The 25,039-nt window shown below is 48.6% G+C and overlaps 1 protein-coding gene across 1 annotated transcript in view; it reads right to left on the reverse strand.

Moving 5' to 3' along the window:
• Window positions 1-936: 936 nt before the first annotated feature.
• Window positions 937-25,039, reverse strand: part of LOC144168266 (glutathione hydrolase 1 proenzyme-like) — a 34,207-nt gene continuing 10,104 nt past the window's right edge. Inside the window, exons 3-5 of the mRNA XM_077697284.1 lie at window positions 24,584-24,820; window positions 11,184-11,347; window positions 937-1,112 (exon numbers count right to left, since the gene is read on the reverse strand). Of these exons, the coding sequence (XP_077553410.1) occupies window positions 937-1,112; window positions 11,184-11,347; window positions 24,584-24,820 (577 nt within the window). The remainder of the gene's footprint in view (window positions 1,113-11,183; window positions 11,348-24,583; window positions 24,821-25,039) is intronic.

Below are 25,039 nucleotides of genomic sequence, written 5' to 3' on the forward strand. Positions count from 1 at the left end.
CGTTGGTGAAAGCAGGAAAAAAGGAACCTTCAGGGCTCCTTGTTTTTGTCGTAGCACAATGCAAAATCACCGAGAAATGCAGTCCCCGGAGCCACTTAGGTACGGCGATTCTCGCAAGGTGCATTCGGCTAAAGTGCGCCCGCAGATGTACACGTGCAAAAAAAAAAATGAAGGAAGCTCACACTAACGCGTAAGACTTGAATGTAGCGAAGCTGTACGCAACCTTCACGACCATCACGAAGGTTTAAATTTACAACCGTGGTCGATTTGCTTCTTTTTTGCTGCCGCGACGACCTTTGCTCCATCATTGTTGCTATAAGTGTGATGTTCCTTCATTTTTTTGGAAGTGATAATATTTGGACATCCCCTTGGAGGGGCGTTTGCTATAACGTGTCTTTCTCTTTCGGCGCAAATGTTGCACGATTACGGCGAACGCTGCAGTCTTTCTTGTTCCGAGCAAATGTTGCCATGATTACGGCGTTTTTTTTTTTTTTTTTGTCAATCTTGGCTAATCTCCCTAAGTATGCTTTGCTTGACAAGCGTGTGCCGGGGACGCTGGGCAGTTGTCGTGAGGCACGCACACGCGCGCTCGGCGTTTTCTTGGTTTTGTTAACTGCCGGGCGTCGACGCTCGGAAATGTCTTGGTATTTTTAACTGCGAACACGAAAAATTACGATTTGCTGAACAGCTTCGCTGTTTAAGATATTCACGCCACGTTTCACGCTACACTAATGAAAGACGAGACCGAGAAGCACAGAAACTGCGCTCGCTGAACCTGATCCAACGGTTCCTGCGGTTCCAAATAACAGGGCCGCAATTATTGTCAGCCAAACGCGAGTGCCTGAATGGGGAACAGGCGTTATAGAGGAACGGCCCAAGCTAGGCTTCCGGGAATGGTGAACCAGGCCGAAAAGGTGACCTGTAGCCGAAATAGAGTTAGTGCACTCCCCATGCGCACCTCAGCGCGAAGTCGCTGACGAGCACTTTCAGCAGGGCCCCGACGCCCGGCACGGGCGGCGCGTGGAACTTTTTGCCGCCGGCCATTGTGTGCTTGATGGTGGGGGACCAGTGCGCTCGGTAGTGGGCGAAGTCTGCGATGTCCACGAGGCTCCCTGCGAGGCAGTCGGTGAGAATGCTGGCGTGAATGGTGTTTTAAAGACGATAGTCTTTCCTTGGGCTACTTAAACGCAGAAAGTTTGACTTATCCGTACGTCTGTATGTCTGTCTGTCTGTCTGTGACTCGACTGAGACACCCCGCCAAATTTAAACGAGGTTTCCCAATAGTCTTATATACCCACAGCCAAATCTAAACGTCTAAGTCCGGTTTATATGTTCATACTTGTCAACACTGTTGAACAAAAACAAGACACTACGCAAATATAAGACAGAAAATTCATACACAAGGAATATTTAGTTTCCTTTATTAAAAATTCATAGATGCTTGATTTGCGCGAAAGGAAATACAACATCCACAGCAGAAAAAAAAACAAATTCACAGTGTCGCTTGCTGTCGCCTGCGCCACTGTAGCTTCTGGAGGAATTTTAAGAAATGAGGCGGCAAACGTTACAAAAGGTTCCACTAGATAGGTTCCACGTTCTGCTTGGAACGCACGTGGACTAGGGCAACGCGGTACTATAAACGTTTAACTAGGGCGCCTTCACTCAAGCGGGACTCGGCCGTACGGCAGCGCTGCATCGAGACCCGCCGCGGTGGCTCAGTGGCTAAGGCGTTGCGCTGCTGAGCACGAGGTCGCGGGTTCGATTCCCGGCCGCGGCGGCCGCTTTTCTGATGGAGGCGAAAAGCAAAAACGCCCGTGTGTACGAGATTTCGGCGCACGATAAAGATCCCCAGGTGGTCAAAATTAATCCGGAGCCCTCCACTACGGCGCGCCTCACCGCCTGCGTTGCGTCGGCGCGTTAGACCCCACAATCAATCAAATCAATCAGCGCTGCATCGAGGCACCCGGCTTGGAGCAGTGAAATGCGGTAAATTTAAATTGTCTTGACCAAACCATTAGCGCGGTCACCTTTGAAGGAGCGCGATGCAAGAGACAACGTGAGTCGTGAGCGGGAAAGCGAAGGGAGGCATTTACTTTGCAAATGTCAACAAAGACTATCGTCTTTTGTCGAAATTTGCGACAAAACGAGCAGATACGCGGCCATTTTTTTCGTATACGCATCGCGTGTGACTACTCCATTAATGGATATTTATTACGCCGCCTGCACGTCCAAGGCAATCAGTTGCGATCACTTGGTTTGAAATCGGTCATGTAGAGACTGGTTTATTATAATAGACACATACAGTAATACCCTCTTAACTCGAACTCGCATATCTCAAACAATCGCCTAAGTCGAAATTTTCCATGGCACCGAACCATTTCCTATACATCCCATGTATTGCTGCACTTTATTTCGAAGTATTTTTGGGCCAAACTGCGAATATCCCGAAACCTTGACTGGGAGTGGCACGAAAATCTCGCCGCTGCGAACCGTCTCACAAGCTTCGCGCGATACTGCCGCGCCTAAGTCTCTCGGTTTTTTTCTCGTGTAGCCCCGCCTTCCAGAAAGCCAATGTTTCCCTCGAATGTGAAGTCTAAGCCTAGGGGCATATCAACTTCGTCAAGCAACCCTGGTGCACGTCATGTGACGGTAGAGACATGGCGCAGAGGTAGAGTGTAGTAGAAGATAGAGGTGTGTCGTGCGGAGAAAAACCCAATGAAGAGCGCGTATCCCTTTTGTGATGAAAAACATTGTACGGAGCGCAGGCGAAATAAGTTTGAGTGCAGAGTGCAGCGGCGGGGAAGATCGGCTCAGAGAATTCGCAACTAACTCCTTACCTGCGCACATTCATCACGAGCTGACATGCTACATGGCAGCCCACAGTCACCTGCACGTATTTCTAGAATGGGTCCCCGGACACCAGGGAATGGTAGGGAATGAAAGGGCTCATGCCCTTGCTCGTGCAAATCGAAACCCGAGCGACCCTCAACCCTGGCCCCAGGACTACAGCCCCAAGGAAGAACGCGCCGCCCATCGCAAGGCTCGGAGGCAACAGCTGAAGGACCTTCGCAGATCTCGCCGTAATCTTCCTCCTCCCACTTCTGACCTCACACGCCGCGAAGGCAACTTACATCCGCCAGGCTCAGACTCTCTCCCTCCCTTGTGACCTCGTTCTTCACTATATCATGACCCGAGATGGCACGCCCCACTGTCAGGTGTGTGGTGCCTATCCCGACGTTAAACACACCTACTGAACTTGTCCTCGCGCCAGGAGATCACCTCACTTTCTTCATCCACACCTTTTACCATCCCACATTCCATACTCATGGGAAAACTGGGCCGCTCCTCCGCCTGATCTTCGCCCCATCCTTTGGCCTCGCCTCGCCCGGCACATTGCCCACGTGCGGGGCCCTGACACCTGCGGAATTCCCACCTGAACGTCTTCCAGGCCCACCAGAACCACATTTTCGGCAGCCCGGACATGGGCCGCTTTAAATAAAGTTTGATCTCTCTCTCTCTCTCTCTCATGCATGCGTCAAGCAGTTAGAGGACTCCTCACTAGGCCCGAGTGCGACCGCAAAGCAGACCAGCAATACGCAGTTCTTTTCTGCTAAGCAACATTGCAGTGCCACAAACCCCAGCCCGTGAACGACTCTTCTATGTTTTGTAAAGCAAAGCTTTCTCTACCAGCCAGCGATTCCTTCGTGGCGTGCGAGACAAGAAATTCCTAACGTGGGTGGGGAGGCAGAGGGCGGTTTTCATTCCCGGAACACAGTGTAGACGGCGCGGCGATAGGGCGCTATTACCCAGCGTTCCCCGCGCGCAGCTGTCTGCTCGCCCCGCGCGCGCGTTGGAGGGATGGCTTTGCCGTCTGCGTTAGCGACAGTTGTCTTCTGCCTATTCTGGCGTGCTCCGCGTCTGTTCCGCGCTTCCTTCGCGCGACTTGAGTAACTTGTTCGACAGCACCTCCTGGGTAACCCGGACCCGACGGAATTAAGTGGTCGTACGGCAAGGATACGTTGATTGGTTCGAAGGCGAGAACGCAAAATGTAGAGCCCACATACAGACGTCTGGCCGCAAGAGAAACGCGACCTTTTGCGCACTGCTTGCCACGAATTGGACTCCATTTTCTAAATTGCTGAATACCAATTCGTTTGTGTTTTAAGAGGTATTACAAAAGGCGAAAGTAGCAACTGGTTCTGATAAATAGCGATTATATAAGTTCACTGAGCTTTCTCGCAATTCTCAAACTTACTAAACTAATTAGTTTAAATCGGTATAAATGGGAATCAGCAAGCTCACATGCCAAATTGTTTCGGTGTCTACGCTTGTGTCGCGCAGTGGTAGCCCCGCGCTAGCACATCAGGATGGCTAGGTTCCGGTGTTTCAACCTTCGAAAGACGCCCCTCTCCGTTTTCTTTCCGCCGACGCACGGCCGGGCTACAACGGCGGCGTCCGCCGCTCTAGCCCGGACGTGGCCGACGCTCCTGCGCTCGGGACGCCGCCCCCGCGAACTCTAGGTAACGGTTGGCAGAATCTCTGCTTTCGCTCTTTGTAGAGCCACGTGTGTGAATTCAAGTGACGTCGCATGGGCAATTGTTGTGGGTTTCGTTTGAAAATCTGCTTTCCAAACACCTTCACACCGTGTATTGTAGCCAATTTTTTTCTCTCTTTCAAGCCTTCTTGACAAGCGAGATTGGAAGGTGCTCTTGAAGAGCTGGTAAGTAGTAGCGCTTTTTTTGCCAAGAACTCGATATTTCATGGCGATTCGCGAAACTTTGCTTATCTCGAAAATCCGCTTATCTCCAAGTCTTTCTCGGTTTTTACTAGGTCGAGTAAACGAGGTATTACTGTATATGCACATACACTAATTAACGCTGTCCCACCCCTACTGCTATACATGCGTCGTAATGGGAGGCGATAGTGCAGATATAGTGACATTTAGGCAATTACGGGACAAAGCGGTCGCTTGGTCTAGTTTTTCCCAATAGTTTGACTCATTTCACTAGGCGAACGTAACTAATTTTCAAGGTGTGTTCAACCAGCGCGAAAATAATGAACACAGGACGCGCGTCCACAAGCTGGAACTGTGCTAAACAGGGAAAGCGCAAAGTTCACAGAGACTTGCAGACCTGCTTCGCGTGAGCTTCGTGCCATCCCCCCTACTTTCCTCTCGCTCTCACACACACTCAGTCCCTGGACGCCCTCCGCAGGAAAGTACACAAGGTGGCCTTACTCCTTCCGCCTTCGTCATTAAACTATCGCCTTACTAAAATCGACCTCCACAACACCATCACGGAACTGCTCGACACTGATCTCAGCGCCCAGTCCGTCCGTCTCTCCCCGACCCCCACAGACCGGCGAATCCTCCGCCATCTTCGCATCAATCCGCCAACACACCCCTGCCTATCCCCCAACACACCCCAGCCGCCTGCCTATCCCCCCCCCCCCCATCCTTATTCGGCGTTTGGGCCGTAACATGCAACCCTCTCACCACCACCACCGTTGCTTAGCTCGCGCTCATTACCATGCAATCCCCTATATATTCCTTCTAATCACACGCATTACGTAAACGCAGCCGCCCACCCCGCTGGCGAAGCGTTCCTATCGCCGAACAGGCGACATCACCCACCTCCCCGTAATCCCTTCTACTATAGTCACCCATTGGCCCCCTTGCGTGAGGACATGGTCGGGACAGTCTCCAGGCGCCTTGAGTGGTAAGACGCGTTATCCATGACGACAACACTACCCTGGGGCAGCTTAGTGAGAACAGAGTCAAACCAAACCTCGAAGTGCTCGCCGTCCATTTCCTCGTGATAGTCTCCCGACTTCGTTCCTTTGAAGACGGACAGACAGCCGTCAACAAAGCCATCCTCTTGCCGATGTGGGTGACTATCAGCCGCGCTCCTCTTCCGGGTGGCTGTTTGAGCCCAGTCGTCAAACCACGCTGGAAAGCGTCCTGAGGCGTTTTCACTGTCTCGCCCCTCCAAGCCTTCGTGACGGTGTGGGGAGGTTTACCCAAGTTTCGTCTGTGTAGAACACCTTGCGGTGCTGCTGCCTGTACTCAGCGATCTGACGAAGGTACCCCTGCCGCCAAATCAGCACGTCCTGACGCTCCATCATCATCGAGTTTCTTTCGCGTTTCTCGAAGACGAAGTCGATGTCAGTCCGGAGGCGGCTGATGGTCCACGTTCGAAGGCTGGGGAGATGCTCACTCCTCCGAAATTCTTCCGCAATCTTCTGTGCAGTAGGAGCCTCGTTGCGTAGGAAGTGGTCGTTCACAATGTTTCTCAGCGCGCACAAAGTGAAACCGTCATACATCGCAGTGCGGCGTTTGCGCTTCTCGCTTTCTGGCCTTTTCCGCGAAGGTGTTGTCAGCTTCCCGCCCGTCGCCTTCGCTTTGGATTTTATGTCCAAAATCTTCCGGAAACTGACACCGGTGTACTCACTTGTCTTGTGGCAAGTTTCTTTCACGCCAACGTGCTGGTGCCCCCCTCGCAGCTTCATGTAGACGTTCAAAACTGTCTGCTGAACGTGGCGACAAAGAACAATGCCGCTGCAGTTCCTCCTGTACAGATGCTTCGGCGTTGATGGGCTCTGAGGGGGAGGTGAACTCGCCCCAGACCGCAAACGCGACGAAGAATCTGGAGTCGAAGAAACAGTAACAAATGCGGCTGCAGGTGGTACTGCGTAGTCATGCTCCGCCAAAAAATCGACCTCGTACGAGACGTCCATGTTGGAGAATGAGATGGTGGAAAATGTGGGGACAAAAATACAATGCGTGAAGCAAAAAGGCCACTATACACTAACACATCGTAATTTCAAAGCTAGTGAATAATGCATACGTGTGTAAAATACAACACGTAAGCCATAAAAAGTAAACTGAACTTTGTTATTTTTTTTCTTAATAATGTTCTGTTTTGTCATTTTCGCACCGGGTTTTGGCTGGGAATGGCAATTTTTTTATAATATTTTTACGTTTTGATACACGTTAGCTGTGGTAATTTATCTCACATTGAAATTTTAAAATCCCAAAAACATTAAGTTTACTTGTTTTGTTTTTGGGGGTTCTTTTATTTTGTGCTTCCAAAAACATTCGCAGTAACGCACTCTTTGCGCCGAGCGGATGAACAGCCGGTTGCGGTGGTAGAGCGGCGGAGCGCGCTGTGTGCGCCGCCGCTCTAGCCCGGCCGTCAGTGTGGATGGCGCTCTCGCGTCGTTTGCTTGTTCACGTTGCGCGCGGCGCAAGACGTGCTGAACACGATAAAACAACGAATATGTGTAGTTGTTTGGCAGTAAGCAATGAAACAGTTACCTCTTCTTGCGCATTTGCTCTCGAGGCGCAATATTCGGCGGTGGTTGCGGGTTAATGCGCTGGTTTAATTCCACGAAACACCGCCCTGGTCACCGCTTGGGTGTGCAACGTGTTATAAACATTGCTTCGACACATTGCACTTTTCCTATTGATGAGTGCAGTCGTCTGCCGTTTCGGAAACGCCAAAGGGTGTTTTTTGACGTTGGCTTGGTGGTTAGTTAAAGGATCAAAGTTTAATACACGAAACGGGTAAGAAGCGACAAGACCTGTGCATACCCGTGCATAAGCCAGACCCTTCTAAAATTGCGCTGTGTCCTTATAGAAAGAAGAAACAAACAAAAACAATTACACTGCACACGACCGTGCGCTATATCGCCCATGCATTGCCGGGGACGTATTTTACACGTGCTCGCAAGCGCCTGTGTGATCGAATTCTTCCCTTAACTTTTCGAATACAAATAGCATTTTTGCACAGTCGTTGCTTATACGGAGTTGCTAATGTTAGTTATTATTTAAAATACGTTTCGGTTGTTGCGGAGGAGTATTTCGGGGGATTTCTCGGTAAAATTAAGCAGTGATGAGTTTACGCCTGTCCTGTGGCATTTCGTGTGTCATTTTTATATATCCCATTTTCCAATCCCTACATTAATTACCTTGTCCAGAAATGTGTTCCACTCAGCATAACCAAATGCATAATATGGTCACGTCTTAACCTATTAAGGTGGACCTAAGTTTAAAGAAGGAGGAAAAATGGCGTAATATAATGCACGTTGTTGCCCACATGTGTAGGGGTGTGTGCCATGACACGCTGGATTTTTTTATTCTTCCCACAATTCTCGCTTTCAATACAATTTTGAAAAGGCGAACCACAACTCCTGGACAGCCTCGGGCCAAAAGGGGGGTTAATCAGTTTTGAAAATACTGGCGTCTACTTGTTGAAGTACTGCTTTTTTGACCGTTACGGAACACGATGCCTACCGTATTTCCAATTGCAAGTAATACTGATAACCAACTTTTGGCTTTTCTTGTTACATGCGTTCAAGTCTCTCTGCACTTGGAACGTGGCAGAACCCCACCACCCTCCAAAAAAAAACGGAATGCACAGAAAACTTTTATCCATGCCTCCTTTAACCAACCCTCAAGAATTAAACGCCACGACAAAAGCAAGGTTCAGTTTACAACACAGAGTAGCGGGAACCCGTTGCGCTGTTTCGTAACGAGAAATAAAAAGGAAAGTTTCACTACATCTGGCACAGGGCAACTTTATTTGCCATCTTTATGGTTCGTAAGCGACATTACGCAAGAATGCAAACACATCTCGCTATTCTAGACACCTTTTGGATTTTGAAAGGAACGCAAATGGCAGGGGTGAGACAGCTGCGCATATTGCGCAGTTTTTATACGAATTTGTTTTCCGGAGCCAGGCTGCTCCAAAAGCTGGAAAATTGCAAAAATTGCGCCAGACTGTTCCGAAAGAGTATAAGAGCCAAGGATTCTAACGCTCCCGTCAACTTCAGTGGGGGAACATGCTCACTGACGGCATAATTTTTCAGCACCTTGAAGGTGATGCTGTTGGTAAAGGTTTAATTGATTGGTCATTCAATAAAAAACCAGCATAAAATTGTCCACGGGATAGTTTTTTCGAAAGTCACAATGTCGGGTTGCACATGTTATATTGTGCGATTTTTTAAAGTTTTTCCATATAAAGTTTTCACAAACTACTTGTGCAAGTTGATTTTAAAACAGCAATTTTGGGAGCGCCGCATCTCCAGAACGACATTACCGGGCGCCGCCATCTTGGTGCGGTGAAGATAGGAAAACATGGCCGTTGCGCGAAGCAGTTTCTCGTGGTTCAGGCAGAGTGCTCTTCGCCGATTTCTACCGCGTTTTTGGCTATAGGGGTGGCCGGGTTTACATTTGGTCGTTTGACCTATTGCGGGAAGTTACGCGACTCGAAAGACGGGGGTTTTAAAAAAAACGGGGTACCAGCGATATCGCCGTGTTTCGGCTTTGGGTGTGAGGCGCGGTGCGTGCTTGAAGTGAAATTTGGGACTCATTGCGGCGTTATAAAACGCCGAGTTATTGTTGCTATTGACAGTAAGCTTGCGAGCCGCGGGAGTGTGACGATGGACACGGCAGAAGTGGCGGCGCAGGCTGCATCACCGCCTAATGTTCAAGCAGTGTCCGATAGCGGGAAGGGCTATTATCGCACGCTAGTAATAATGGTTCATCTATCTGAATTGAAATTTAATGCCAAAATGGAGGTGACTAATCATACCAATACTCTAATTACGATCGTAGTGAACGCCCACCGTGGGGCTTGAAACGGGAGGGCTGGTGGGGTGCGACGACTGTCACCTCACTTTGCACAACTTTTGCCGTGGCTCTCAGTTGTGCGTAACGCCGAGTCTGGGATTACAAAAATACAACTTCGGCATTCAGAGGATAATAAAAATTCCTTAAAATTGCTGTTTTTCAATTCGATATTTTCAACGGAACACCGCGTTATCTATGCATAGAGCCCAATAATGTAAAAACGGTTTGACAAAAGTAGTGTAGTTCGTTCCTTGTGATTCTCAGGTAGAAAAAACTTTATTGAAAGGCTGTTTCAGTGTTATGTACGTTCAAAACCGATTAAAAAGCGCACTCCCCCACCCCCCCCCTAGTGGCCAAAAATTTGATTTTTTTACGCTCCTATGGTGACATAATAAATGTCGTTCTTCTGCTCCAAATCAAGGTTCTTCTGCTCCAAGATCGAAATTTCGCTGCTCCAAAAGCTGCGCCCAAATCTGGTTCAGCTGTCTCACCCCTGCAAATGGTCAGCAGTGCAGCCGTAACAGAGAATCTGTGCTCACTGTGAGGTCCCAGAAGCTTGGTTCACGCACTGTAAACCTGCTTGTCACTTTGCAAGTGCAGCTAAACATGAGATATTGATTGTACTGTGCGCGTTAGCAATTTAATTCGCAAGTTCATTTTGTGACGAAAGCTTTAAAAAAGTGATCCGACATCGTTATTCATCAAACCTTCCTTCAGAGTCGCTGAAATTTCATTTAACTAAAGCTGCGCGCAAAAGACCTGTTAGAACGGTTGCATTTATATCTCCGCGCTGGCTAACATTCAGTAATTTTATGTTGCCTTTCGAACACTCAAAAAATATCGTGAGGTCTTAGAAAAATGTCGGGCAGTTAAGTGGTACGTGTTACCATTTCAGGGCATCCCACAAATGCAAGAATGCGTCATGCTACGTACAGTGAAAGCGATTGAAACTGCTGTTGTAAACTGAATTCCAGAGATCGAGGCTTCCTGATTTGTTTCTATTTATGATTTTATTGAAGTCTCGAAGCCATAGTCTGAAAATACGAGCCACGCCGTAGAAGTTCATCGCCTTTTAAGGCGGCCGTTCTGATATTCCCGATGGGTCGCCGCTTTTTTGTCGTACTAATGACTAATTATTGCCGCTTCCATGCTATTCATTGAACGTTGAGGAACCTAACTACAGCATACCATTCTTGTTTGCGCCTTCAGTGCGCACATATGGCGCGAGAAAGGCACGAAGCGCGCACATACCCGTGCTCGCATTGCGAAGGAACCGAGATGATTTAGCGGAGACGTGCGTACTGTTGGACTCCTTTAACTGCGACTGCTGCCAAAGCCAAACAGATAGGGATAACATTGAGAGGGCACTTTGAAAATCAACACTTACGCTATCGCAGACACTAAGTGGGACCGCTTGGGTGCCGTACTTATTAATCGGCTGGCGGTATAAACGCGACTCAAAACAATCCACGGGCACTGCCGTAGCCCCGTGTGAAAAGAAGAACTCGTGCTTTGGAGGCATGGTATTAGGGAAGAGAAGGTGCATACATACCGCCTCTCCTCATGTCTTCCACCAGGTCTTCGGCAAGACGGCCGCTGTAGAAGTGCCTATCACCGTTTTCGGCGATCTGGGTGAGCGTCTTGGCAAGGAAATCGTTGTTTATTGCGTCCCCCACGGTCTTCCACGCTTTCGTTGAGTGGTTCCAATACACCATTCTGCATTTGCGTTCACCCGGAAAAGAGACGTAAGTGCAGCAGACATTAAGGCCGGCAGAGAAAAGCGTCGAGTTTCATACTAGTATACACTACCGGGAAATCAGTCGCTGCGATCGCTTTTGTGGGTGCCGCCACATTTGGGGCCGCCAACGTTCCTGGCATACTTGGCTTGCCAAGCCACATGGCTTCTCTGCGCTCTTGAAGCCAAAATTGACAAAAAGTGGCAATATTTTTTAAGTGCAATGCACTTCTTAAGCGACCCTGAACCTGCGTCCACCGGCGATGTCCGCGCACGTGGAGATGGGCGCGCGCAGCCTGGCCGCTGACATAGCACATACCCACGTGGGGGATTGGCCAGGAATCGGGCGTGAGAAGGGCTAATGCACCTGCTTAAAGGAGTACTGACACGAAATTTCAAAGCCGAGATCCGCTCTAGCAATCAAGTACAACGACAACACAAATAGGTGTCTGTGAATAAATGCATCTTTCTTTCTTTGTAGTTGTGTGTGTGTGTGAGATCTCTCTTTCGCGAACATTACCGAACCGCGCAAATTCAACTCCTGCATTCGCACTTTCACATTCTTCCCCTCGGGGAAATGCGGGGAATTTTTTTCCTTGTTCATCTTGCACGAAGCTTCCAAAATATTCATCCTCATCAGAAGCAGCCTATTTAGTTCTACTGCAGGATGAAGGCTCCTCCCATTGACCTCCACCCGCTGCTGTCCTGCGCTCCCCGGGTCCGTTATTTGCTCTGAATTGGCCTATTTCTTCTCTCCATCAAGTTAATGGCCTTCTCCTTCTAGTCCCGTCTTTCGGTATCAGTTATGGTACCCGGTAATCCACCTGCTCCCGGTTCGTCTCACTTCGTGGCCAGAGGAAGGCAGTGAAACACTAGAACCGGCTACAGCGCATATTTGATTGTTCGCGCACATTAGCCTGGCAGGTGGAATGCACGCGCGCTCTGCAGGTTGAAGAGGATTTCTACCAAATAGCCGCTTCCGCTTCCTCGCGTGGAGGACAATGAAACGGTATGGCGCAATGAAATGACGCAAGTAAGGAGTTAATTGCGTCTAAGAAAGCGCTCCAGTCACGCGCGTGTCGTTTCTGCTCATCTGCCGCGACTCATCTCTCGTATACTGGCTTGTAGAAATATTGGCGTCACCGTGAGGGCCCAAGTTACGCGGCTTCCGAGAAATCGGTACTCGCGACTTTGTTTTTTTTTTAATCATCAAATTGGATTTTTCTTTAAAATGTTTGGTTGGCTTTTCGCCCTATTTTTTTTTATTTTATATTGGCTCTAACCTGTCATAGCCTAGCTGGAACAGGTCTCGTTCCCCACATTTTTTTTTTCTTTCCTTTAGATGCGATGCATCTCTTTAACTCGTCTTGTCCCGCGTCGTTGTCGCGGCGTAGTCCGTATCCTCGGCGCGGCAGCTGTGCGCTCCGCCGCTCTCACTGCAGCGCCATCTGTGCGTCAGCGCGGTCAGCTCGCTCCCGTCGCCGTGCCAGCTGTGCGTTAGCGCGCAGCTTGCGCTCGCGCTTGCGCTCGGTTAACACATGCGCATGCGCTGCTATGCGCTTCTCTCTCTCATTCCGCTGCATATAAACGCGGTAAGTGCGCCGCTCCGCTCAGTCGTTCCGCCGCCGGCGCTCCGATGACATCGTCCGATGATTTGAATAACGCAACGGCAACCCCCGATGCGTCGCATCTACCCCATGGTTCCCCTCGCGGGAAGATGGTGTAAATTTTTCTTTCTTCAGAAAGGGAAGGGGGAAACATAGAATTGGAATTGGTAAGTTGCGTACGGTTTCTATTGCCGCATTTCTGTCTTTGGGTAGGGAGAGGGACGGCTCATTGAGGGAGAGTGCATCTGTTGCAAGCCATAGCACTTTCTCGTCCGCTTTTCTCCGTTTGCTTTATAGCCGTAGTTAAGAATTCCTGTCGTTCTTAAATCCGCCTTGTTCTCTTCGGCGAACTATGAGTGACCACTGTCGCCCAGGGCGGCCTTGTTAGTGCATTCTTTTTTTATTTTCTGGATCGCGTCCGTTCATACATAAAATGCAGCCTCTTTGAAAAACGTTCTCCTAGTCTCTTTTGCGAATGTCTTGCAAAAGAGAACATCTGCATTTATTTAGTGTGAAGCGAGCGCCTTTGCTGACGGTTACATATTTAATGCAGCCGGCTACGCATAATCTCATTACTCGAGTGCGACGAAGTGTCAGTGACCACTGTGGCGCAGTTTGGCTTCTTAGTCAATGGATTTTAACACGACAGTGTTTTATTCCGGGATTCACGAAGATTTCACTGACGTCATATCCGTCATGGAAGTGACGTCAATACAATGAAGCAAGCCGCCTGTAAAGGGTGCACCCCTTCATACCGGGTCTTCTTGCGGGGAAGCAACCTTTAGTACTTAATTCCTAGGGCTTCCAGAAGCCATAGGATTTAAGGTTAGCACCGAGGAAGTGGACTTCAAGGCTGTCGAGGCGACAAAAAGAAGATTAGAATGCTGGTGGACAAAAAGCAGAGGGGGAAATATTGCCTCGGATAGTTACCACCTCTAACAGAAAAAAAAGTATTTTGTGCCTAATAAGCTTTTTGTGCCAGCCCTAACCAGCGCTAGTATTAAACCAAGAGTATAAAACATAGGTATATTAGTCCTTTTTGGTAAGATGACATGTCATCACCCCGCTACAAAGGGGAAACCAATAGCGATCATGATCATCATCGTCGTCGTCGTCCGTATGTTTTACTTCGGGTTGTTCATTTTTCGGGTTTTATATACGGAAGTGTTTTATGCCGGGATGCACTGAGATTTCACTGAAGTCATATCCGTCACGGAAATGCCGCCAGTACACCTTTGCCGAAGCGACCCGCCAGCAGGACGTCGCTCTCCAAGTACACCCACAAGACAGCCGCCGACCCGGAAATCATGCTCAGCTGCAGATTTCGCTGCATTTTCGTGTTTTACCGATTCCTATGACAGAGGAATCATCAAATGCATTTTTTTTCCTTTTCCGTTCATTCAGGGACAACTGCAACTGCGCACTTCATTCTTAAAGACCTTATTCTCGCTCCAAGGCAGTATAAAAGGTCGAAAATTTGGCGCCGATTGATCCGATCTTCATTTTTTTAGATCTCGTCGCCGCCCATGTAGAACAAAAGGCAGTAGCGCGTGGTGCTTACCTTATCAAAGCGATACCCGCACGTTTGTTTTGTTTGCGGGCAACAATCCCGGCCGCTCTAAATTTGCGCCCTCGCTCAGCAGGTCGTTGCTCTAAGACCACACAAAGGACCACAAAAAACGGCACGGCAAAAACACCCGCATTTTAACGCGATAGCCTTATTAGGCTCATTTTTCGATTTTCTTGAGGCTGCCAGCCGTCCGCTATCAGCCGTGCTCATCAAGCTTCAGCGGAAATGCGTCATCGCTGCCACCCGGATGCTGTGAATGCGGCAGCCAGATACGAGAGCGCGCCTTAGTTTGTAATATGGCGCAGGGGCAACTGAAGTGTGGAAAGGAGGACAATGATACTACGCCGGATACGGAAGAAAGGATACGCATTTTCAGCATGTTCCACGAATGCGCAGAAAAGTTCGTACCACGCCATGTGGAGGTAGTATGTTCGGAAGACGCGAGCGGCAGCCGTGCCCGCAGGTGACTGCATCAATCAAAGCGACGCTTCACTGGAAATAAAAACGCTTAAATTTTCCGTGTGGCTCAAGTGTGGCCCAAGAAGCCACACTTGGGCCATCAGTCTCCGGATTAATTTCGACCACATAGGGATCTTTAACGTGTGCCGAAATCTCGACGCACGGGCGTTCGTTTTTTGCATTCATCAGGAATACGGCTGCCACGGCCGGTAATCGAACCCGCGTCCCTGGGCTCAGAAGAGCAACGCCTTACCCACTCACACTTCGCGGCGTTCCTTCCACCAGATTTGTTGCCGGTGCCAACAGCGGACACCTAACTTAAACAGGGTGCAAAATAATTATTGCGAGGCCTAGAAAATAAGGAGGCACAGCTTATGAGCAGAAACGAACTAAAATAAAAGCAGAATATAGTCGTCGCATCACACGAATGCGAAGCTACTTTTCAATATCCCGCCGTGCTGTTTCTTCTGCTAGCTATGTTTGGCAAACGACGGATGGTGTCACACCACCAAGGTAAAAATTACTTAAAATAGTAGCGGACGTCGTCCCAAATAACCCTCACGTAAAAATGTTCGGCATTGCTCTACAGTCAAGCGGCAGGTGCGATCTCATAATCGCTGAAATGGAGAAAAATTTTAAAGGGTCCCTGCAACACTCTTTGAGCAGAGCAAGTAAACCTGCGCGACGTTTAGATTACACGGTCAGGAGTACCTGAGCCAAATATTACACGTGCACGTGAAGCGGTGAGCGCGCAAATCGCTGTGAAAGACGCGGAAAAACCAACCGCGCTCTCTTCAGTTTTCCTTATTATGTGCCCCTGGCATGGCCTAAACGACGTCATTGAGAAAGATGCTACAGTGCGAAATAAAACACGGACACAAAAAGACGACGGGACGGGCAGCGCTCGTCGCGTCGTCTGTGTCCGTGTTTTATTTCGCGCTGCAGCATCTTTTACAATGAACTACCAACTCGCCCAACAGTGCACTTTGTTAAGACGTCATTGGGGGCATGACTGTCCTATTGGCTGTCGCAGGTCAACTTAGCGGCTTAGTTTTCGGATTTCCTGTGACGACGCGCCGTCGTCGGCGCTGTGTACCAAGCTCTTCTATGCCTGAACCCGCACGCACAGTTTTGGTGTTTCTTTGTTGTTTGGAGTCCGCGCGGAGTTTGAGTGGTGAACTCAATACTCCCCTTTCGACGAGACCACTCGACAAAAAGCGTTTGTTGCTTCAAAAACACCGTACCAGCCTAAGCGTGCACTTCCGAGCAGGCAGCCACGCCTGCTTTCTTGTGGCACCAGGCCGGAAATAGGCCCCTCCACGTTGATGAGGAAACGAGAAAACTCCCTGGTCTGTAATATTGGCCTCGAGGACATACCGTGGCGCCACCTACGAGAGACGTCACTTGTAGGACGCCGAATCGTGTTGTCGTCTGCTACAACACATTTCACGTGCGTATGCGGAAGCGTGTTTTTTTGTTGTGGCCACCGCCTCGCCCGCTCCTCGTGAATTTGATGCAAATTACCAAAAAAGTTGTCTCTAAACCAAATAATTCGGGCAAGCAATCAGCGACTCGCTCGTTCCCGGCGACACCGCCGTATTAATTAGTTGCTACCATCGCGACCCACAGCTCTTACATACGCAGCCAGCTAACGCCAAGGACGATGCAACTGATGCCGAGAAAAGTACGCTGTAAATTCATTATGAAATACTTGTGACAGGACAATTGTGTGCAAGCAAACACCTTGTAACAGCGACGGAAACGCGTCGCTCACTTATGATCTCAGCGCGTGAACTGCTCGTATTGCCTGGTAAATGAATGATGCGAGAACGGTGATCAGATTGCTTCGCCGCACATGCTTAAAAGTATTGTTATGGTCTGCAGTTTGGCTTAATCAGTGCCTATTTCCCCTACGATGTTTTTATAGTCATGCCCGGATTTGATTAACGATCACTGGAGTAGCCTGTACTCTGCACGGCTGATGTTTACTTTTCGCGACTTGTCCGCAATGTTTGAACGGTATGAACGCGAGTTTTCAACACCTTCGAGCGGGTTCGGACAAGGCTATATTTAGTTTTAATTAGGTGCTCGGCGTGGTAATTTATAATTGCAGCGTGTTTTGTATGTTTACAGTAAGCCGGCATTTCTCAAGCATCAATTTCGAAACTCACGACTGCTCACAGAAGGCGAGGCGTACGAGGCGAAACACGTCGTTAATGATTTCGGGTAATGGGGATATTTCGAATAGGAGAACCGAGCGTTGGGGGGCTCCAAGAAGTTAGAGGAACCCAAACGCAACACGCGCGTGCGCGACGGGAGGGCCTTCGCCAACAGCTCGCAGCCGGCTTCGGATGCACGTAATCGGATATTGGGAACTTTAGGCTTGGCGTCGCAGCAGATACTTCATCGCCGTTAGAGTTGCGAGTGACAGTCCCTAATAGTCCCTAACAGAATCAGCCGAGGCCGTGTAGGTATCTTGATCGTCGATCGCTTCAACGGAAATCACGCGGTGATTTCCGTTGAAGCGATCGACGATCGCGGTGATTTCCGTTGAAGCGATCGACGATCAAGATACCTACACAGCCTCGGCCGATTCTTGCGCGCAAGCATAGCCATCCTTCGGCCGCTCGCCGCACCGTGCATGAAGGGTCCGGCGCTGCCGGGACCGACCTCCGCGGCCGGTCGGAGTAAATCGCGGCAGATATTTGAGCATCGCTTTGAAAACCACAGCTGATGACACTACCTATCAGAATTTTTCATCACACTAGCATCCACTTTCACCAATGTGGAACTTCTTTTCCACGACTTGTGTGATTTTGTTGCTGCCGCGACATGCGTCGGTTCGAGCCGCACCGTCGGCTGTGCGGGCAGGCACGGCGGGTGCGTGTGCTTCTGCGAGCAGTTAACCCTTCACGATTTCCTCCTTTATACATTTCTTGCAAACAAGGGAAATCTAGAAACTTCACTCGGCGATCGTCGTAGTCCCCATTGTTGATCGGGGAAACAAGCCGCTGCTTACGCTTCGGTCGCAAGCGTAATACACCACCAGGCTCATGGTGTTTGCGGATATTCTACCACAGTTGATACAGTTATGCAGTCACCATTAGGTCGAACTGCGTTTGACGCACTGAGAAATAACTTCAAACGAAGGAAATGAACACGAAAATACTTTTAGAACTCGCTTCTTAGGCGAAGTGTCACGCGCTGCAAGCCAACTACGCAGCAAGATAGGAACGGTGACGTTACAAGTGACGTCAAAACGATCGCAGCGCCGGCCTCTCCAGTGGTGGGCCTCGCGGCCATACCGAAGGCCGCCGAAGAGAACGCCGCGCGCCGCCGCCCTCTCCGGGAGAGAGCGCGCAGCTTTCGTCGCGTTGTCCGCGGTAGAGTTGAGAACTTGAGAGGGAACAATTATGCGCGATTTCTCATCGAGCGTAGTTTCGGTCATAGTGGACGGATTTTCATAATTCTTGCGGGAGGATACAGCTGGGACAATAGACTTTACCCCAAATACATTCCGAGTAGTTGGCGGTTAGTGCTGCCGGGCACCTTTAACAAAGTGGCTCACATCATAAAACGCCCAACCAAGACAGGTGCAAGGATGAGAAAAAGAAGAAAATATGAGACTCCTGCAGCCACTCGTCACGAACCGAATATCGCAGAGCCTACCCTACCGCAGACTTACCCTCAAAGGAGAAAACCAAATAAACACCTCAATCAGGTCACCATATAAGGCAGCCCTCAACGTCGCAATTTTTACCACAAGAGAAGCTGACAACAGACGGACCACAAGGGTGAAAAAATAGAAACCCCGAGACGTTAGAAGGAATGGAGACCCATTAAGTTGATGGATGGACGAAATAAGAAAACTAGGAGGCAAACACTGGACTCAGACGGCGGAGAGGATGACAGGAGCGGAAAAAGATGAATGGGAAGGGTCTTCGTCATGCACTGCGCCTTAATAGGCTGTTCATGGTTAAGATAATTAATGAATAGCTTATCGAATTGGGTCTTTGTAACGACTTTGAAGGTGTAGCGGCCACTTCCTCCCCAATCGAAAAAGACGACAGAAAAAATTTCTGTAGTTTTGTCCTATTTTCGCGTGTCGTACTGACGTCTTGTCGTACTCTTGTCGTGTCGGGATTCTTGTGCTCTGTCGTGTGTCGTGTTCCTGTCCTGATTTTGATGTTCCGTCGTGCCGAATTCCTGTCTTGTCGTGATCCTGATGTTCCGTCAGTAGTTGCACAAGGTTTGATTGTTAATGCCCATTGTGAAGAGTAGCGTAAATGGCAGTTCTGTTGTGACTACAGGAATGTTTGTCGTTGAGAAAATTGACTTTGTCGCCACGACAGAAATGTCTGTCGTAACAACAGATGGCTTTGTCGTAACAACAGAACTTCTGTTGTCACGACAGTTTTTTGTCGTACGACAGGAATTCTTGTTAGGTTATTGCGGTATTCCTGTTGTGACTTTAGACTGGGCGACCGCCAACAGAAAGCGCCTAGCATCATCATCACTGGCCACTGCTACATCGTCACCATCGCGTGGTCTCAGCACGAAGGACGATCCACGCGCCAGAGAACACCCAGGCTTCTGGGCTGGCCGCAACCTACGAGCACTCCTCGGTTCACGGGTTCCTGCTGCCGTAAAATCTCAACTGCAAAAAAAATTGTAGGCCCTGCCGCACAACCACATCGACGCCTACAAATGAAGCAGAGATACTAGCCGGCCAACACCAAGGGAACGACTGAAAAAAACAATCTGGACGGTCCATCGTTAGGAAGACCGGCACACCCCACCCCCTGGAAAAGAAATGACCTGACGCCATGATGGACATGTCACCGAACCAGCCACTCCGCATAAAACGTCGCCCCTGCCAAAAACATGCATCCAAACCTACGCAAGGACAGCCGATATTGGAGGATCAAGTTCATCTTGGCAAAGCTTTAAAATCATCACAAGACAGTATACAAAGACTCCAGAATGCATGGAAGTAGGAGGCTACAATTGTCGTAGTTGACTACGCTGGCAATCTTTTTGACAGCATGACCGCCCTACATACAGGAAAGAAGAAGTTGGAACAACTTGGAACAATCCTCTTGGCAACAGGACTAGCAAAAGTATCGAACAGAAGCGTAAGCGTCATTACAGACTCTCAAGATGGCCTTACCTTACTGGCGGCGGGCAGAGTATACCTCACGCTTCTGGATGATACTCCCATCCGCACTGAAGAAAGTTTGCGACGTCCCCAAGACACCCGGCGCAAAGATTGGAAGAAATCGAGGGACCGACCAAGATGCAAGTGAAGTCACCTACCCTGATTTTTTAGACCACGACTACCGCACCTCCTACCCGAAAGACGCAAAAGAACGCCAACTCAGAGGAGGATAATCTAACACAAGTACCTGCAAAATACGTCGGCTGGGAATATCAGACGTTATCTTCAAACTGTGCTAAATTCGGTAAACACGCAACCACTTCCACGCGACTCAGCCATGTCCAATAGTATGCTCAGAGAAGACCGACTCAAACATTACATATTCCACTTCTATCAAGACATGGGAGTCAGGTTTCACCAGCTCGTTACCTCAAGATCAACGTGAGCTGATTGAAAGGGAAATGGACGGATCTACTGCATCTGGGGTCCTGGACTAAGGGTTCAGCTCCCTGCCGTACGTTTCCCGCCTTTTCTTAGACCGCTACTATTTCTTCCTCAACAAAAGCCTCTCTCTCTCTCTCTCTCTCTCTCTCTCTCTCTCTCTCTCTCTCTCTCTCTCTCTCTCTCTCTCTCTCTCTCTCTCTCTCTCTCTCTCTCTCTCTCTCTCTCTCTCTCTCTTTCTCTCTTTGCAAAAAAGCAAAAACGCCCAGTCCGACCAAGGCTTTACAGAAGAAACACTTTTAAACACTTACACTGCCGTCTTCTCTCTCAAACTAACCAACATTCCGCAGCCGCAACCTTTCACGTTTACATCTTCCGCCACAGATGCGCAGAGGGCGTCTGTGTTCCCTGGGACGCGCTGATTAAAAACCGTTGCTGCTAGTCTTTCCTTCTTCGCTGACCTTCAGAAGCATCGATCGTAAATGGACATACTCTTTTAAAACGCTCCCTGTGCATAGAAATCAGGCTATCGCATTCCACTTCTTAAGTCTGAAGCGTAGATGTCATCCACAACTTCTTATTTTCCTACATTTTGTAGATTGTTTCTATGTTTGTGTCACTATTTTGGGGTTATCAGCACCTGTCACACAATGTATTTCTGTTTTTTTTTAATAAGGTTCTCAGTTGCTAGTAGTGCGTCTACTCCCTTTCTGCGTTGCCATCTTTTCTCGCGCCTTTTTTATAACGTAGCAATACCAATTTGCACAAATTTTCTTTGTACTGGAAAAACAAATGTGCGCAGATTGGGCCCGTCGAAAGGTGTACAGAATTTTCTACCTGCATGATGGACACACAGACACGCTCTTATCTGTTTCAATGCGCAGCATTCTCTACCGAGTACACCCACAGCCAGGACTGGGGGGGTCCGTTTTCGCAAAAATGCATATTTGGCAAAAGTAATACTTTTAACCGTAACAATAGCGTGAATGGAGATATGGTCTGAAAAATTTAAAAAAACAGGAAAACAAGAAAAATAGAAACAATGAAATTGTCAAAGAATGAACTTACAAAATCAGAAGTATGCATCCTATACATCTCCCAAAAAACCCGAAGTCTAAGCAGAGAGGTCCGCGAAAGACGGATAAAAAGTACCGCAAACGAACCAACTATATATATATATATATATATATATATATATATATATATATATATATATATATATATATATATATATATATATATATAACACAGAAAATAAGGGTTGGCAGTCGAGAAAACCTCGGAAAGCAAAGGGGAGGATGTGGTAGATCATTGAAACAGATTAAGAATTTGGAAAGAAAGAAAGAAAGTGAAGAAAAAATGCCCGCCAGGTGGGATCCGAACCCACGACCTCCGAATGGCGCTGGCTACCACCCCCAAGCACAGGAAACAAACATACCTAACATAAATACCCCAGAAAGTGAATGGGAAAATCGCCCCGCCGGTAGCGTAGTGGTTATCGCACCAGACCGGTATTCTGGAGGTCGTGGGTTCGGATCCCACCTGGCGGGCATTTTTTCTTCACTTTCTTTCTTTCTTTCCAAATTCTTAATCTGTTTCAATGATCTACCACATCCTCCCCTTTGCTTTCCGAGGTTTTCTCGACTGCCAACCCTTATTTTCTGTGTTATTTTCAACGAGCCCCTCATTTCCTACTCTGATTCGCTACATGCATAGCGAGGGCCTCGGTTCTGGCAGTCTTGTTGCCAAAGGGAGCTTAAGAGGGTTCAAAGCTGGTCGACCACTCTGGACATGTCGTAGACACTCGAGTCACGACCCGGGGGTTAAAAAGAAGGTCCCCTTCACCCCGATTAGTCCGAATGGCGCTGGCTACCACCCCCAAGCACAGGAAACAAACATACCTAACATAAATACCCCAGAAAGTGAATGGGAAAATCGCCCCGCCGGTAGCGTAGTGGTTATCGCACCAGACCGGTATTCTGGAGGTCGTGGGCTCGGATCCCACCTGGCGGGCATTTTTTCTTCACTTTCTTTCTTTCTTTCCAAATTCTTAATCTGTTTCAATGATCTACCACATCCTCCCCTTTGCTTTCCGAGGTTTTCTCGACTGCCAACCCTTATTTTCTGTGTTATTTTCAACGAGCCCCTCATTTCCTATTCTGATTCGCTATATATATATATATATATATATATATATATATATATATATATATATATATATATATATATATATATATATATATATATATATATATATATATATATATATATATATATATATATATATATATATATATGTGTGTGTGCAAAACGCCTTGCAGACCCGCCGCGGCGGCTCAATGGCTAAGGCGTTGCGCTGCTGAGCACAAGGTCGCGGGTTCGATTCCTGGCCGCGGCGGCCGCTTTTCTGATGGAGGCGGAAAGCAAAAATGCCCGTGTGCACGAGATTTCGGCACACGTTAAAGATCCCCAGGTGGTCAAAATTAATCCGGAGCCCCCCAGTGCGGCGCGCCTCATCGCCTGCGTTGCGTCGGCGCGTTAAACCCTCCAATCAAATCCAATCAAAAACGCCTTGCATCACCGAAAAAAAACATAACTCGCAAAGTGACGCACTTCATCGCTGCCATAATATAAATTTACATGATTGGCGAAAAGAAACTTAAAAAGAATTAGATAATCAAAACCTTTCACTACCCATGGCCACATTTGGCTGTAAACAATGACACTCTAGACGAGCGGCATAAGATTGGTGCGCATTAGTAGACAATTCTGAATTTCTGCAGCTTCTTTTTTTATGAACATGCTAGAATAAAATAAATTATGAAAAGCAGGGTAGACCACTTCAGGTGAAAGAGGTTGATTTTAAACTGTGTTGTCAAGGCTCAACCTTCGGCTGATCCTTTTCGTCAAAAAAAACTATTTACACCGTAAACGTGTACAAATTAACGCGCCGATTTCTATTAATTGCGTCAAAGCAACACCGCCGCATTGTCGCAAATTTATGAGTAAGAAAAAAATTACACCATCTCCCCGAAAGGAACTATGTGGTGATGCAAAGCATCTCGGAGTTCCCGACCCCCCCCGTCACGCGCGCGGCCGCTTTCGCGGCGCGGTCGCGTTGACGAGAGCGGCATCCGGATCCGCTTGGCGACGTTGGCGTGCCGAAGCGGCTTCGCTTTCTCGCAGTGTGGGATCCGCTTCTCGACGCTGGCGTTTCGAAGCGGCTTCACTTTCGCCAGTTCACTGACAGAATTTTCGGCGTCCATTCAGTTCATCGAACAAGCAGCAACTGAGGGAGCGGCGTGCGAAGAGGAGGAGAGGAGAAGCAGAGCGCGTGCTATCGCACAGCTGGTGGGGAGAGTGGGAGAGGAGGAGAGCGGCGTTATCGCACAGCTGGGGGGGAGGGGGAGAGGTGCGGACGGACGCCGACGGACGGACATAGCCCCGAGCAAGAGATGCTTTGCATCTAAAACACCTGTGATGTACCTAGCAGTACCAAATCCCAAATACAAACATTTTTGTCCACAGCAAGCTAGTAACTGTATGGTATCAGGGGGACAAAAATCTTTTGGGACACTATCAATATTCTGTGCATATTTTTTGCAGTTGTGGTCATGAACATGTCCTATAGACGCAGTAACGTTTGGTGAATTCCATCTCTCTGAAACACGACAGGATCGCCTCTGAAACTTGATGTTGCCCCTACAAAACCACCTCAAATTTTATTCATACTTATTCCATTCAACTTGGTGGCTACGCTCGAGAACTTTGTATAATTTGCCGGAAGAGTGATTTTGCGTTTAAAAATTCCGCAAATCTTACAAAATAAAAGTGCCTTGCAGTTCTTGATCATTTCTTTAGACTACGTACAGTAGTATCCTTGTGTATTAATTTTGTAAGCTAGGCTCGTACACGTGCTTAAAATTCTGAAATTACGTCTAGTCCTAAGCATTGGAGCTGAGCAAGAAGTCACTGCGCGCACCGCATCTTGGTGTCCGCGTTGATAACCGAGTCCTTCCGCTTGAGGGCGTCCGCCAGGTGCTTGTCCACAGGGAAGCCTTCCTTGGCTATGTTGATGGCCGGCTCAAAGAGTGTATCCCAGTTCAGTCTGCCCAGGCGCCTATGGAGGTACTCATAGCCCGATACCGCTCCCGGAACGATGGCCGCTGGCCTTCCTGCAAGAACGGCACTCCACTCCGCCAACTCGTCCCGGACTGAACTATTGTACGAGAAAAACAAAAGACAAAAGCATACAGCTGGTACTTCACTGGGTAGCTCTACGGGTAATTGTCAGGGGAGACTGAGCTTCTTAAAGGAGCACACGAGACACACATACAACGTCCAATGGACCTCTGTGCACGTCGGAATGGTTGGACGTTAAAGGGAAGACTGGATCGCCCAAGAGACGAAACTCCGGGAACATGCAAAAGTCTCCATT

Source organism: Haemaphysalis longicornis, unplaced genomic scaffold (genome assembly GCF_048455015.1).
Source record: "Haemaphysalis longicornis isolate Haplotype H1 unplaced genomic scaffold, Haemaphysalis longicornis Haplotype H1 scaffold_2, whole genome shotgun sequence".
NCBI lineage: Eukaryota > Metazoa > Arthropoda > Arachnida > Ixodida > Ixodidae > Haemaphysalis > Haemaphysalis longicornis.